Source organism: Coturnix japonica, chromosome 5, assembly GCF_001577835.2.
Source record: "Coturnix japonica isolate 7356 chromosome 5, Coturnix japonica 2.1, whole genome shotgun sequence".
NCBI lineage: Eukaryota > Metazoa > Chordata > Aves > Galliformes > Phasianidae > Coturnix > Coturnix japonica.
Window position 1 is genome coordinate 23532273 of NC_029520.1, and position 17040 is coordinate 23549312.

At 38.3% G+C, this 17040-nt stretch overlaps 1 protein-coding gene across 12 annotated transcripts in view; it reads left to right on the top strand.

Moving 5' to 3' along the window:
- Nucleotides 1-17040, top strand: part of NUMB (NUMB endocytic adaptor protein) — an 88523-nt gene that overhangs the window by 43960 nt on the left and 27523 nt on the right. For all 12 annotated transcript variants that reach the window (XM_015864606.2, XM_015864604.2, XM_015864603.2 and 9 more), the window contains 2 exons: nucleotides 852-967; nucleotides 9867-10010. In XM_015864606.2, the coding sequence (XP_015720092.1) occupies nucleotides 9885-10010 (126 nt within the window). In that variant the 5' untranslated portion in view covers nucleotides 852-967; nucleotides 9867-9884. The remainder of the gene's footprint in view (nucleotides 1-851; nucleotides 968-9866; nucleotides 10011-17040) is intronic.

Sequence of the window (17040 nt, forward strand, 5' to 3'; positions counted from 1 at the left end):
CTTTCTCTACTAGAGGTTGTTATAGTGGACTAACTGGTTTAAATGTGGTCTGTAGAATGGAATTAAACTGCTGTGATGCTGGGAAGGACAAGTATTTTGACTAAATTGTTAGGTACTCATGTTGCTCTTGTTTCATGATTAGTATTATTTTCCTTAAAAGCAAACACAATTCTACTTCACTATCATGGAAGAGTTTTATAATTATTAATTCGATATTGTGCATAAAAAATTGGAAATTATGTGGTAACATTTGTCTACTTAGGTGATAGTGTTTTCATTTTTAAGTATGCTTAAATTAGGTATGTATGACTTTAAACTGCTTTTTCTCTCCACTGAAGCTAAAGGGGCTCTAAATAACCATTTGGGTGTGTACTCCTGAATTTAATGGTGTGTCAAGCTGTCTTGATGTTTTCAATGATTATTTAATTGTGGATCACAGTATTAGTGTGTATTAGCAATAATGTGATACTCATGATAGTGACTGTAGTGAAACTGGTAACTTCTGTGAAATGAAATGTTTGAGTGTGCTATCAGTAGTGAAGGTGAGGTTGTAATAGCAGTCAAATTTATGTCCTAGACATCCATAAGCACAAACAGTTGTATCTTCACCAACAAAAAGCCATAAACAACTAGAAACAGGGAGGGAGTGCATCTGTTTATAAGAACCAAACTGAAAACCTTAATATGGAGGGTTTTTAATATTAAAAACAAAACAACAACAAAAAAACAACCCTTAAATGCAGTCGTTCTGTCCCTTAATACTTTTGGGCCAACACCTCATTCTTTGTTTGCCCCATTAGCATTTTTAGCCCGTATTGAGCCTGACTTGATCCTTTCTGTTTCTTTCTCAGCCCATAGGTTCACATCTTTTCCTGTATCCATGGAGTCAAGGTTATAGCTCCAGGAGAAGAATTTTGCAAGAGGAGTTTTAAGAGAAGTACTACTGGTGGACCAGAGGAAAAAAAACGTAAGTCACCCTGTCAACATATTCTCGTTGCAATATGAAAGTTATGTTCTGGTAACTTTGACTCCATGGTACTTGGAATTGTTTTTGTCACAGATTATATCGACCAGTTTTGTTTTGTTTTTAAGATAAATCCTTTTGAAATACATCATCTTTCCTCTGTTGTTGCATCTGATTTTCCAAAATCACTGTGTAAGCAAGCCATTGAAGTTGCGCTTGGATCTTCTTACAGTTCTCACAGTAGGCAGATGTGAGAAACATGAGGCATGAAATGAAGTTTTATGTGCTGTGTAATCATAAGGAATACGAATTGTGTATGGACAGAATGGTACTGAAAAGCTGGTATTGTGTTGAAGAATCCCGATTAGACAGTTGGAACAGGGAATATGGTGACAGGTTTCTCAGAGGGCTTGTGAGTTCTTGGCAAAGGAACATATGGGTTGTATTAGAATCTAGAGAGGATGCGGAGTATTTTTAAACGTATTTAACTGGTTGTGACTTCACCGGTTCTGTCATTAATATCAGGAGAATTCAGAAAACACTGCATCCTGTGTGCTTAAAAGAACATGGGTTTAGTTTGTATCTGATTTAATTAAGCTAGCTTCTGATTTGATTACATTTGTGTAAAGCAAACAGATTTGAGAAGTAATGCTATTAGTTCCAGACGATGTTTTGCAAAGAGCTATTATGGGAAAACAGCTATGAAACAACTCAGACTTGCAGTGGACAGGTGTACAACTGTTGACACGAATTCCTAATGTAATAAATAAGAACTGTATTTCTTGTGAAGAAAAATTTGTTCTTATTAAGGGGTGACCAAAAGTTCTGACTGCCAGACACAGTGAGTGTATCATTTCTATGGGGTTATTTACATTATCAAAAGTCACTGTTTTCCACAAAAGCTTGACAAAGACCTTCACAGTTTCCCTTTGAGTTTTAAATTAATATTAAAAATGCCTTTGGTAATAGTTAATCTTGTTGCGTTGGCTGCAGACAAAAGCGTGGCTGATTTAGTGTGAACAAGCTGAAGAAAATGTAGAGATGAAAGGATCTTAGTTATGTTTACTCAACTGCTGGAGGATGGGAGCAAGTGAAGTGACTTGAATTGCCTACAAGAGCTGCCACGTGGTGATGGATTTGAGTGCTCGTGCCTTAATAAAATGGAGGCCTCTATTGCCTTGTTTGCATACTTAGAGCTCAGTTTTTCCTCATACATGCTTCATGGCAGTTTAAGCAAACTTTGACTTTTCTAATTGAGACTGACTAATACATGTTTGGTTTGTTGCCATACTAATTCAGATTTGGTGAGCTATCTGTAATGCACAAATTCCTGTGCTTGTTTTTGCTTAGATGTGTTTAGCTGTGGAAACTTCTGCTTCTGTGGGCTTGGGAAAGACAATTTCTTACCGCATACAGTGAGCCTGCTCCTGTTGGTCTCTCTGTGGCCAAACACCAGCAGCTCTGGCATGATGCTGTGAAAGACGGAGCACGGAGTTTCTGGTGAATGGACACGGGCTTGTGAACTGGGCAGGCTTGGAACAAGGGCTCTGCAGCTCAGTGTTCCAGTATTCTTAGAGAGAATTCTCAGGGAGAATTATTCTTCTAAAATCTGCAATGTTTTTTGTTTGCAGAACATCTTGGGGCAGGGAATAATTCAAGTTAATTGCATATCATGAAAGTATTCCTCTTTTATTTAGAAATTTGGACTGCTGTAGAATTCAGTTGTTTGTCCCGAGTTTCTAGATCGTAAGAACTGGAAATTTCATCATTACCTCAGAAAAGCAACTTGCTTGTGGGAAGAGCTACAGAAGGGGTAGTGCCAGAAAATGAACAGGAAGGACCTTTGTACCTAACCTCTCCTTGTCCAGAAGCAGTCATGTAGTTTTAATTCTTGTTACCCTTTTGAACCTTTTTGTTTGATTTTAGGAAGGGTGAAGTAACTACAAGATCTGTGCAGTATTAAAGATGAGTGTAGCCTGTTGGCTTTTTTTGTGTGTGTGTGGTGGCACCTTTCTGGTTTTATTCTCTTCCTGTTAAAGTAACTTGTAATACTGTTCACTTACTTGACAGTGACACGATCTATTTGTAGAGGACTAAACATCCAATTCCAATTTACTGTTATTTACAGTTAAGCAGTGTTCTTTTTTTTCCATGTGCTTTACACTGCTGTTTTTATCACTGTTGTTCCTTCTTATGAGATCCTCTTGTCCTTTCTACAATTAGTCTTAGTTAATCTACTCCAGAGCATTTTGCATCAGACAAAAAGTCATTTAACTATTTACTTTTGAGAGCACATGTGAATATAGCAAAAATAGCTGTTTACAGCTGAGATCACCGAGTTGCTTCCTGTTCTGCATCCCAGCATGCTGCTATCCTTGTAGATTTACCTGGTTTGATTTACCTGCCTTTCTGTAGATACCATTCTTTCTAACAGACTTCTCAACGCTGTGATCCATTCCTTCTGTAGATATCTCATAAAGCCAATAAAGATGTGTAGCTTACTGTTCCAAATACATCCACAATGTGGGCTGTGCAGGCTGATGGACTGGACTTCAGGCAGTGCAGAGCACTGTTGCTGGCTCAGTTCTCCAAAATGCTGTGGCTTTCACCTTCATGTAATGCACATCTCTTCTGTGGAACATAAAGCCTCCGTATGGGTATACCTGTTTTTACCCTGATGAAGTAGACTCTACAAGTAATCTGATTTAGTGTTTGGTTTCTTCCAATTTCTGCTGTCACTTTTAATCCAGAAACAAAAGAATTTGTGCCTTCACATGTTACTGACCTAACAGTAAGAAGGTAACGATCAGATCAGTAGTGCAGAAGTATCATTTGTTGTTATTTGACCTTTGGTGCTTATAAGCAGGAGATGTTTGCCATACTGGCTACAACTCTCTCTATTCGAACATCGTTCTCGTGGTTGTGAAATACTCACTGGTACTACTGAAGTAACTCCAGTGTAAAAACCTTAGATTTATGCAACCTATTTACCAACAAAGTGGGTTTGTTTAAATTGTGAAAGATATTTTCTTTCAGTAGTGAAAATGCATTTGTGTTTGTTGGTGCTGATGGTTTCAGACTTTGGATCCTGGACATGCACAGTTAAAAGAAATCTTGTCCCATTTATTTATTTTTTTTCTAGACCTTTAAGTTCTTTTTCTTAAAACAACAAAGAAAAAAACCCAAACAACAAAAAAGAAAAATCTAGTATGTTTTCTAAGTTTGACATGTGCTTGGAAAGATGGTTTTTGAACCTGGAATGTTCTTCTTTCAGAACTGTTTTGAAATCCAGGAATTAGCTGCCCTAAATGTAAATGATTTACTTGGAAGAGGAATGGCTTGGTTAGTTAGCATTCGTCACATGCATCCCGATGAGCTGCAGAACAGACTTGCATGAACTGCTTTCCACAATGCACAGCTGGTGTTTTAGGAAACCTGTACTTATTTTCAGTTGGTTTAGGTGGTGTGATTCGACCAGCTTTGTGTAGCTTGTTGAGATGTGCTTTTTGCTTGGTTAACAGTTTGTTACAGGTGATTACATTGCAACCGAATGATTGCTACATTGTACCTCTGCACCAAAACCTAGAAGCAAATTGGATGGGGATGTAGTCAGAGCTTGCGTTGCCTGTGGAGTCTGAACTGGGACATCTGCTTTAGAACAATCACTACTGGAGAAAATGAGGATTGTTTTTCTTGTATTTGTTGAATTTCTGCACAAGAAGGGGCAGGTGGTTTGTTTGGCTGATAAGGAACACGATGCCTTAGGAATATCTTCAGTCTTAGAGTGATCAAACTTGTATTTCTCTGTCAGCTCAACATTTGAGAGTCTTGAAAAGGGGGGCTGCTGTGCTGGTACTTCTGTTGCACACTGTTGTAGAACACTGAACTGTGTTGCTGTGGCATGCAGATAGCTGTTTGAATTGACTGGCATATGACCTTAAAATATTCTGAGCTTTAGGTCGGGATGTGCAGTAGCTGGATGTTTTAGCCACCAACTGTTAATAGTGCGTTGGAGTACAATTTATGATTTCATTTCCTGGTATTTCATAAGCTGTGTGCAATTTTTAACTCTGCTTTTTGCCAGTAAGACCATGTTGTTTTAACATTTTCTTTTATTCACCCTCAGCTGTGATGCAGGAAAAAAATGAAATGGAGTGCTTGGAAGCAGATGTAGAGTTTTCACGTGATGGGTTACCTAAGCTGAGGTGTGAGAGCACAGTCTGATAGATACTGGCATCTTTATGGACTGCAGCTGTTTCTGAATTGATCAGATTGGCTGTTTTAAAGGTGCCTACTTCTGCACCCTGAGGACAAATGTCAGCTTTCAGGAGATAGCCAGTACCTCAGCTTGAGGTGAGGTCAGAACATCATGGTTTCTAAGAACACCATCAGGTAAATGGATGTGATGATTACAGCCCAGATCCCTTTGGACTTGTTTAAGTCACTGCAGGCTGCAGTTTCAGTTGTATTTTCAGATACAGTCTAAACATTACTTCCACAGCTGGAAGGTGTGTCACAGAAACAGTCCAAAGTTTCCCAGGCTGTGACATGTGCAATATTCTGCAGCTGATATGCTGATTTCAGTGATTTTTTTTTTTTTAATTGCCAAACACTTTTATTTTTCTGCAACAAGGAAAATATCCCAAACTGAAGCTCTAATAGCAATAATGAAATATGTCTATTATGAGCTCCTACTTCATCTTTGTATATTTTTGTGTCTTAGAATACTTACTTGTGTTACATTATTTGATCTTAATTGGGTAATGAAAGGGTAAATGGGTTGGAAAGCCACGTGTTGAATACTGTGGTTTAGTCATACTAGATTGCGTAAACTGGACTGTTAACGTTTTACTGAGAATGCTCATATGGTTACATGCCTTCATTTGCTTTAGTGTGACAGTGCTGGATTTAATTAGATATTGTGGGATCTACACTTATAAAAAGGCTCAACACTCTGTATTCAAAACTTGACACGTGGAATGACCTTTTCTTCCTTAGCAGATAAAGGTACTCTGTGTTCTCGTGCTGGGTGAATAATTGCAACAAAGCTGCTGCAGCAAGTTTGGCTAACTTTTATGGTAGAGTTTGAAGAGATAGAGCATTACAATAAGGATTTTTCAGAGAAATAAAACTTCATCCTTACAGCTTTATAATAGTCACACTATTTACCTTGGCTGCAGTATGTTTACTTGTCTGCCTCACCACTTGTAAGTGAAACATTCTTATGCAATCATCTTGACTGTGCATTAGAAAGCAGAATAGATCTGAACTTTTAATATCATTGTATTTGCACTCCTTCTACAGGCAGATACGCCTGCCAAAACTAAGTCTTGCCACAAGACTTGAAATAAGCACGTTTCCTCATTGATGTCATCATGTCCTGATTCTAAGGTTTCCAGTAAGGTTAAAGTATCAACAGCGTTCTGAACTTTACAAGAAAAAGCAATGCGGAATATTATTCTGAAATGTGAAAGTTGAGGCTATTTGTACTTCTTGGTGTGGATGGACTCCTACAAATTTCATAGTAAAATTAATGTTTTTGTAATGCTCAAAGGTAGCTGTTAGATATGAGTCTGAGGACAGGTGTGACTAGGATATGCTCACACGAAAGCACAAAACCACAGTTTTCTGAGGATCCAAATCTTCACAGCCATGTTGAGAAGTGCTTCTGATTTGTTTCTCTAAGAAGTTAAGTGGAGCAAGCATATTTTCATTTATGATATCAAGGTAACTAACATGTTCTCTTTGGTCTAAAGTATCAAGTAAATCTGGAACAGTCTTATTCACAAACTTTGATATGAAGACAAAAAACACTAAATCTAACAAGTGCAGATGAAATAACCTTTATTTTTCCTTTACTTTGGAACGAAGAGCAACATTAAATGGACTTCTGTTGGTTTTGTTTCTCTCAGTGCTGAAACTGAGTGGTTGCTTCAAGTATGAAAATCTGTTCTAGGCAGTGCCGCTAGCCTAAAATCTAACCATTTAATCTTGGGAATGCAGCTCAGGTACCAGTTGTTTTGCCTGCGGATGCTTTACTTTGAATCAGCTTGTAGCAGCAACTGCTCTCAGGGAAACATTTATGCAGAATATAAATGAAGCGCTTATCTGAAGGCATGGCTGCGTGAGTTAACTTGTGCAAGGCAAGCCAAGCTCCAGTTTGCATCATCAGCAACTCGCATGTGATCCAGCTTCAGTTAATGTGCAAGTGTGCTCATCTCGCATTGAAGGGTAAATTATTGGCTTGCATTTCTTGGAGGATAAAAGTAAACATATTGGTAAAGCGGAGTAGCTAATAAGGCATGAATAAACATGCATATCTATCATGTAGTAATTTGTTCTGTAGCCATTACCTGGTGGTGCACAAGGCTGCGAAGCCAAGAAAATTTCATCCAACATGCACTTTTCTCAGTTTCTCTGTGTCTGTGCTGCCTTAGTTATCAGTGAACTGAGTTGGGTTGGAATGAGACCTTTACAAGGGGTGGCAGAGAGAACAGCAGTACCAAAGCTCTCCTCAAATGGTTCTTCCTGCAGAAAAATAGCTTTCTAGCTGTGTTTTCTGAATGTTAAGTATATATCAATGATTTTGAGCACCAGATATATCCAGTAAGAATTTCAGCATCTAAGTGCAGCAATGCATGTGCTTCTCTCCTGAATCCTCAAATGTGCATCCTGTGTGAGCTGTGTGACTTAATGCTTTTGCATCAAGTGACAAATTATTTCACAACCCACTCTCAACATTCTGAGATCTCAGGAAATCGGAGTGTGGTGGCTGGAGAAAGCTCGCTCGTCACCTGACCAGAAGCTAATCTTGCCATTTGTCAGCACTAATATTAAATAGAAAAGCTATTTTTAAAGTGCTTGTTGCCAGCGTGACTGCAAAATTAGAACAAGTAGGAGGGTTTGGTTTTTAGTAAAAAGGAAGTACATTGGGCAAAATGCCACTTCAGCTTGTCATAGGAAGTATATATAGTTCAGGAGCTCTTATTCACAGGCTTCACTGTGGAGTGAGGTTCCTGATAGGAATAACTGGCTGGTAGTGTCTCAGTCCATGGGTAAATGCTATGCTGTGTGGATGAAGCAGCTCCGAGCACACATTGCTGCTGTAAGAGTTGAAGTTTGCCTTGCCTTTTTTACTAACGTAGAAACACGTGATAAATTATTCCATATACTGAACATGGAATATTCACAATGCTACAGGTCCAGGTAGCATTGCATTGATCGCTGAACTCTTGAACATATGCAGCAGGCTTAATCATGACTATAGATCCAAATTTTGCTATACTTAAATGTCCTGATGTTAATGAAACAGTGCTGTTCTTCACCCACACTCCTATCTTGTTTCTTGAAATAGTTAAGTGCTTAATGAGATGTGAAAACATCAATTGAGTTGATCAGCAGGTGTTGGTTTTCTATAATAGTTTTCATTTCTGGCTTGTGTCCAGTTTTGAAGTTGTTAGATCTTGAATTTAAGCTTCTTAAATGTCAGATGCTGTGAACGTGAATGCAGATTTCTTTCTCACCTGTATCGAGCAGTTTTAACTGGGCAGTGATGCCATTCTTTTTAGGGTTTAAAATTAGTGTTTGTAGTGATGTTAAAGTTACTTTTGTTCCAGGTCTACCCATTGTCACCCATAAACTTCTGTATTCTGCAGCTTAGTTAATGTTATGGGAAATAAGCATATATAATCAAATTAGCTTTTGCTGCCTTACATTCTGCAGCATTTTTGTTGTACCAAAATGAAATGTGGTGTTTCTAAGGAGGTTTTTTTCTAGGAAAGAAGAGTAATATAGCAAAAAGCCTCTTGGCATGTTTTCTTTATTTTCCACATTTTATGGCATATCATCTTATTTCTGTAGCTGAATGTTGAGTCTTTTTATTATTTATTGGCTGTTACTAGGATAGCTTATTTGATAATTGTAGTTCTGGTGTAGTATGTGAGCGTGTCTATAAAGTTTAGTTGAGTATACAAAAATCAACATAGGAGTGTATAGTGTATAAAAAATCATCTTGAGAGTGTCTTTGGGAGGGTAATTATAGAACTACCATCCTCCTTTGAAGGGGCAATTGTTTTGAGATTTTTCAATGCTTTCCTTAGATGCATCTATTATTTTAATAGGAACTTCCACCAGTAGACTTAAGCTGGGCCTAGAGCATGCCCCTCAAGACCTGGGCTCCAATCTATCACTCCCTATTTGTCACTGTTACACTTCTGGGTCGTTGTTTCTCTAGGTGGTGGCTTCCTTTGCACATACACACAGACAGAACAGAGGTACTGATGATCCCAGCTCCGTACCTTGATTGTTGAGCTGCTGGTAGAGACTGGCAATTTGTCTTGTGTGATCTAAGAGCAGTGATTTCCAGTTGTCTTCTGAGCAGTAGTGCTAGCTTGGTTCCTGCTTATAGAGCTGGCATCATTTACATCAGTGAGCCTATCATCCATACAAAAAGACAGTACAAGCAGTAAATTGTAGGGGTTGTTTTAAGGCTACAAATCCTTGTCTTGCATGGGTGCCTTAGAAACTTATGCTACTCATTCCCTGCGTGGTTGCTCTAGGTGTATAAATTCAAGGAGACAGGATTTCAAGTCCATCACTCTTCAGTGCTTCTCTGTCAGCTATTTTAGGTAATTTTATGCTCAGAGTAACAGTTATTTCTGGGTCTGATGCTTCAGTTGCTGTGGAAAGATGTTAAATAACATGGATTTGTCTTCTGCTTTAAAGTGAATATTTCTCCCCCTTTTCTCTTAATCTTTGTCCAAAACATTTCCCCTTCACAGGGACCTCTATTGATATTGCAGGAGCTCAGAAGTTTCACATGGATGTTTGTGGTGATGCTGATTAACCTGAAGCAGCTAAATGTGTTTGTTGCCTATTTGCAATAATTCTCTTCTTCTTCTAGGATATCAACATCTGAGAAATGAATAAATTACGGCAAAGCTTTAGGAGAAAGAAAGATGTCTATGTGCCAGAGGCCAGTAGGCCTCATCAGTGGCAGACCGATGAAGAAGGCGTTCGTACTGGCAAGTGCAGCTTTCCTGTTAAGGTAAGAATTTCTGCCTTTCTTTTGGGTGTCCGTGAGGTACTTTTCCCATGAATTATTATTTGGGTTTTTTTGGCAAGCAAGAGCCAGAAGAATGCTTCATTACACATTGACCTATTTTACGGTCAGCCTTCATTGCAAAGGATGTGGCTTTTTTTTAAAGCCAGATGAATCATCTTAATTTGTTAAGATTTGCCTTGGAAAGTCATTGTCTGATGTATCCTACGTTATTATTTAGTTGAAATAAATCATGTAGCTAGGAGTAATAGGAGTACTAGGAGTCATAAAATTTGTCTTCATTTCTCTGGAAGAGCAGAAATGATATGCCTCATGGATTGCATGGAAAAAGTACAGGATTCTGTCAGTTAAAATGAAGTTACGGATACGGTTTTATTTGTAAGATAAGTGGTGGCATATACTTGTAAAGTATAACCTCTCCCTTTGGATAATTGAAAATATTGTAAAGAAATGCCCTGGTTTCCTTCCAGTGCCTGAGGTATAAGCACTTAAAATTTTGAATATCTTCTGTTATTTTTTGGTGCATGTTACAGATTGTTCATGTGTGGAAAATTGAAATTGCCTTTATCAATTCCTTGAACTCATTTGAAATTCTCAATACTTTAAGTGTTTTTTTTCATTCTCCCACCTTTTCCAAGAAATAACACTTTTAATGTTTATTTTATAATATTCAATGTTAAGAAGAAGAAGGAAGGAAGGAATGTAAGGTGTCTTGCTGCATCTGCTCAGCTTGTATTCAGAAACTCTCTTCCTGATGGCATGCTAATTCTCCTTCTACAGTAGATTGTTAACAGCTTAAATAAACATCATCTGTTAATTGTTAGTTTTCCATACCTGTGCATGAGGAAAACAATGTAGGTGGTTTTGACACTTGAAAATTTTTTATTGTATTGGGTATGTGCAGGTGCTTCATAAAGGTGGAATAACTTTGATGCTATGTTCATGTCCTATTTTATCTTGTATACAGTTGCTTGTATGTGCTTTTAACGTATTCTCTGGGATATACGATGTACAGGCTAACTTTCTAGTTTGTTATGGTTGCCTGCCTGCTCATTTGTCTCTGTCTTACGTTAGTTTTCTGCTAGAATGAAGGAATTGTAATCTAATACTAAAGAGAGAAGATGGTATTTTGCCAGAGCTTTGAAATTGAGTAACTGCTTTGTGGAAGCTTGAACTTAGATTAGGCTTTTCAAAATGTTAATGCTGTATGGGAGGGAACAGAATTGTGAGCTTGAGGATCATTGTTTCAGTAGCCTCACAGTAGACTACAGTCTTTGACATAAGTGCTAGATCTAAAATATTAAACTCTTAATATTTAGGCATTTAGTTTAACTTGTAGTATTTTCAGTCCTTGATGGAACATAAAGGATGTGAACCACTTTAAGAACTGACTTTTGTGTTGGTTTTCCTCTTTAAACTCTTGGTCAAGACTTGCACTTAGAATGACAAATGCTTCCTGTATTTAAATGAAGCATTCGTCTATTCTGGGCACATGCACCCAAAGTTGAAAAAGGTTTTGGACCATTCAGTGGTGAAAAGGCTTAGAGATGGATGAGTCGTTGCATCCTGTCCTCAGACTGGAACTTCTTTAGCCCTATTTGCCTGCTTTGTATTAGAATTCACTGAGTTAATTAGGTCGCTGGAAAACAACTCTGAAGTAAATACATCTTTATTTGTGTTTCATGATTCTGTCAGAATGTTTGACGCTTGTACTTGACGATTTTGTATTCAAATGAAAGCTTAAAATCAGAACCATTGGACACTGAGATGCTTTTTTAAATTCAGTTTGAGTCTATCTTCCAAACTTCTGAGTCTTGAGATGGGCAGTTGTGGAAACTGTTTATGGGGCTTGAGATGCAAAGTGGGTGTTAGCTGGTGTTTTGTAGATACAGACAGGAAGTACGGCATTGTGAGTGAACAAGATAAACCAGATGTAGAGTCAGAGGTTTAGTGGGTGGTACTGCATTTTGCTCACAAAAAGAATGGAACTTTGTGCTATTGAAGGAGAGTATCCTGTTACTGAGTTCTTGGGTATTATTCAGAAGTGTACGTATTCCTGGAAAAGTGGGCTGTTGCCTGTGTCTTTAAATATCTGGTGGAGTGTCTTTTCTTCCTGATGTTTCTCAATGGAGCAGAGTAAAATGAGGTATCTTACTAAGAATAGTCAACTAATAGGAGTGTGCTCTGAAATATAGTAAAAAAATGAAAAACAAAAAAAACACACAACTTTTTTTTTTTGGTAAATCCCTATTTAGCATTCCAGCATGGTGCTGTAGTTGCCTGTAGCTTCTCAACCACAGTTTAATATGTGTCTGTGGGGATTAATCTGTCCTTATTCTTTATGTTCTGCCTTGCCCACACTCCCTAAAAATTATCTGTCCTAATTCTTAAAAGCTCAGAGCTTAGCTGAGTAGCAAGATGAAAGTCTGACTTTTGAAGTGGTGTCTGAGGTTTTAGCTGGTGAAGGCCCAAAAAGTGTTAACAAATATTTTGTAGCTGTCTTTAAGGCTTTATGTGTGAAAGGAAAATGCAGAGAAGTTCTGGAATAGCAGCCTTGGTCAGGGGTTTGTTTCTAATGATGACTGCTAACTTATTTAGGTAGGATTTTTATATTTTATTTTATTTTGAGAGAGAGAGAAGGCTAGTGCAAACTAACTGGAGAATTCTTGCTCTTAGTTTCTCTTGTAAAAGAGATCATGAAAGTTTGATGTGAGAAAGATATATCACCCTCTTAAAATAGCGTTAAGTTGGTGTGTTTAACTTCTTGCCTTCAGGCATTTTTTTGGCCCGGACTCGGGGTGTTTGAGGAGTGCTAGCACAGATTTATCCTTTTTTAGATTTCAGAGAGCGTGTGGAGCTACTTTGAAAGTCATGTTGCAAATAGGATTTCTTTTTGCCTCCAGGCTCTGTGTTCTGTTAGTGTTGGACGGGACTTCAGGAGCTGTTCATTCACTGTGCCTTGAGGATGCTGTACTGCAAACAAGTTTGATGTTACCAAGTTGTTTTTCATTGGTACTGCTCTTGAAGTTCCTCCTGTGCTGCATCCACAGAGGATCCTGGCTGTTAATTACAGTCTGCAGATGTGGTAGTGGGCTTTGAGCAACTCTAATGCATCTATTGTGCAACTGCGTTTTGATAGAGAAAGTGATCTATGGAAAGTATTGGCAAAATCCTGTGGTGTTGTTGCTGTAAAACTCAGGGAGGTAGATTTGATATGAAGTTTGTTCTCTTCAGTGCTCTTTCTCATAAGTTTAGAGCTTATGATAATCCTGAGATCACACTGTTGCTTCTAGGTACTGACACCTCGTTCTTACAATCCGCATTTATCCACTGTTTTCAGAATGTCTGTGTTGCATGCAACAAGCTGCTGATCGTGTTTTCTTAGTTGTCCAAGTGTGTGTAGGACCTTACAGCCAGCCCTTGTCTCTATCTGGAACCTAACCACTCCTGAGGAGGTAATCTGACACATTCAAAACAGAGCCTTGGAACAGTTAGTGACCTGCTTGCTCTGCTCTTTCATCTGTCCTCTTTTGAATCAGCTGAAGTTGCATTGAGAAAAGAGCCTTTGTACTAGAATGTGAAATTAATGGTTTTCTGCACTTCACTGCATCAGCAGAGATACAGGTGCATGTCTGTCAGCAAAGGTACAAAAGGCTATTGGAGTTGTATTTAGACAAGGGTAGCTTGCAGACTTCTACTACCCCACTAGGCAGTAATTTTAAGGCTGTCCTGACTCTTGTGGTGCAGAGACGTGATACACTGCATCTTTTTTAGGTATACTGAGAGCCATCTCTTTATTAAGTGTGGAACTGCTAAAACTGTTGATAAATCTGTAGAGAAATGTATTTTCAGAGGTGACGGTCATCTTCCTCTGTCCTAGCAACTGGAAAAGTAACTACTTTGTTTCAGTAGTGAAGCTTCAGGAGGGGGGGGAACTGTGCCAGATAGGCAGAATGTGTAAGGGATTTAGGTATTTACAACTATTCAGAAGATAGTTCTAATAGCATTAATTTTGCTCTTTTTGGTACATTTTTATACAGTCTTTATAAATCATAATTGTCAAAAAAGAAGTGCACTGACATACCGATTTTGAAACTTGTGTTCTTGCTGCAGACACTACCTCACTGAGAGCATGCAGCTGTTCTATGTTTTAATGACTAAAATATTTGACACTAGGGCTTCTTTTGTCTGAAATGACTTTTCAGATCTCCCTCTGGGTAAGTAGTTTTAGTCCATACTGATAATCTGTGGAGTAACTGGCCTGTTAAATTTGCATCAGAGAATATATGTCACTTTGCTGCACTTAACGGAACTAAACAAAACATTGTCAAAGTTCTTGGTTGCTCTAAGCAGACAGACATGTTAGAACATTTACAGCTGATTCCTCCTACCCATGTTTCTGAGGGATGCAACAAGAACTAGATATAGTTGTGGGTGATTGAATTAGTTTTATTCTGTCACTCAAGTTTCCAGTGGTTGGTCTCTTTTGACTTTAGTGTGTCTTAAATGTTGCCTATCACCTGCATGTTTACTTGTGTATGTATTTCAGTCCACTTATTCCAAATGGAAGACTAAAGTTATCAATGAAAAAAGTCCTTGGGGAGGAGTAACATACGACATCTGTGACCCATGGTTTGAATGTATGATATCGTGTGAATTAGCCTTTCCACTGAGTCTGGATTTTCTCTGGTAGTGCTGACAAATAAAAGCTGTATGGCTACAGTTGAACAGTCATGTTAGTTCTTGTACATTTCAGATCAGCACTCTTCAACTGTTTCCTTTCTTTCCCTTGCTTTGATGGGAGATGTTTGAAAGGCCATGTATTGCTTTGTGTGAATATAAATTAATATACAAATTAGAATTTAAAAAAAAAAAAAAGAAACACAGAAAAGAGAGTAGCTATCTCTGAAGTTTGTAGGATATCACCACTGGGACCTGTGAGTGCCAGCTCGTGTCTCTAGGATCCCTATGAGTGAGCAGCAGCAAGTATAATTAGCATGTACATGGCCCACCAGAGACTAGGCCATTGCCTGCCCCTTTGCTGCCTGCTTTCATGCTATTTGTAGTAGCCAAGTTGTCCTCTTTGGTTTTGGAATTTACATATTGCACCTTATTGCTTAATGTCTCGTATATAAATTGCTTTTTTTTCTGTGGTAGTGGTGGTTGTTTTTAGTTGGTTTATATACATAATTTGCATGCCATTCTGCTCTTCCAGATTGGAAAGGCTGGAAATCAGCGTAGGTGACGACTGTTATTTTGTGTTACTAAATGTACTTCTAGTTGTTTGAAATCATAATAGCTGTGAAGGATTTTAGCAGCATGTTGATGCTGAAGTGCCCTTAAGTTAGGCATGTGATATTTTTGACTGTGAAATCTTGAGATGCTTGAACAGTCTTTGGGAACTATGTTAAGCATTTCTGAGACGTTAAAGTGGCAAATCTGCTGCTTTCTGAAACGTTGCAGAGCCTTACACATGAAACAAATCCCTACCTCTTAAGAACGAATCAGTGTCAGCAGTGAACGCTAACCATTCCTGTGGAATGCTAGCCCAGCAGCAAGCTAATCTAAGTTTGAAACTCCTGCAGCATTTAAGATCACAGGAAGAAGACAACTAATTGTGACAGAAGGTGTGCGTATAACAGGTGGTTACTTTAAACAAAGTCCTATGTAATTTTGTCAAAGACAAAAGGGTTTTTTTTAACTTTGACTGTTAAATTGTTTAATAAACTTCAAGTTGTTTCATAGATACGAGTATTCATGTCTACAACCAAAAAAAGATGGTAGTGAGTGTAAGGTCATCAAGGAAAAGTTAGGATAAGCATTCACAGTAACTCAGCAAATCAACCCCCCCTTTCTAACTGTATGGCAGCTAGAAGCTATAGGATAGGTGGTGTTACCCTATTGATCTCCAGTTACAGAAATGATGTAACAGTACCAGGCTGCCTTTTCTGGTGTAGATGTGAAAGTAGATCCTGCCTTGAGGCAAGTGCTGTCCTACATAACCTCCAAGTTCCTCCTCAGCCACGTTTTAGGGTTTTGTGAGACTATGAAGAGTAGAGCATTCCCATATCCACATTGAACTTTGTTACTTTACCTTCAGGAGTCTGAAGTTGTTTTTTTATTCCCTCTGTGTTGTTTCTTTTCACACCAGTAAATACAGTGTGAGAATCAGTAAGTGATATGCAGAGTGTGACTTACGGACGGGTGTGACGGGCAGTCACACCAAGATGCTGTAACAGCATGTGTTTGGGGAGAAGGTAACAAATCAATGAGACACCTTTCTATTTTGGTGATATAGGGCAGAGGAAGAAGTTGGACCCTAAGGAAATATATAGGATCGTAATTAACCTGTAGTTTTGATTAAGGAGAACTTAAGTTTGTCTACTAATGATTATATAGAGAGTTTTTGTCACTGTACTTCTACAGTTGTAAGCAAAAATCTGTTTCAAACTAATAAATCAAAAAGCAGCAACATAAATTTGAATATGTAAATCTTAGAGGTCAGTGGAAATATATCTTAGCTTCTAGGCACATCCAGGCTTCTTGAGTTTGAGCTTGTGTCTAGTAACAAGACAGAGTTTTACCCTGAAGTTGTGGAATTCAGGATTTAATTCTTGAGCAATACCATTTCTAGAAGCCTATCTACACATGCGGATTCCAAGTAGTCACTCTTACAAATCAGGATATTTTAGCAGTAGAGCAGTATTTACACATAGACAAATGGGAATGTCGCTGTGTCTAGGAAAAGTATCAAGGAAATGGTGCTTTCCTGCTCTGGCAGTTAGCTTGCTAGCACAGGACACCTTGGCCAAGACTTCTGGTAAGCTCTTCTCTTGTGTCTGTCTAGTTTAAAATGTAATCTGAAAAGCCTAATCTGTTACTGTAAATAGAACAGTCCAAGTGAACATCTGCTGATACAGAGAAAATTTCAGTAATTTGTTTATCTGCCTCTGTTTGGAAGAGAGGCTGTAACTGTGTATTACTGTGTTCCAGTGACTGGAAATGATGGAAGGAG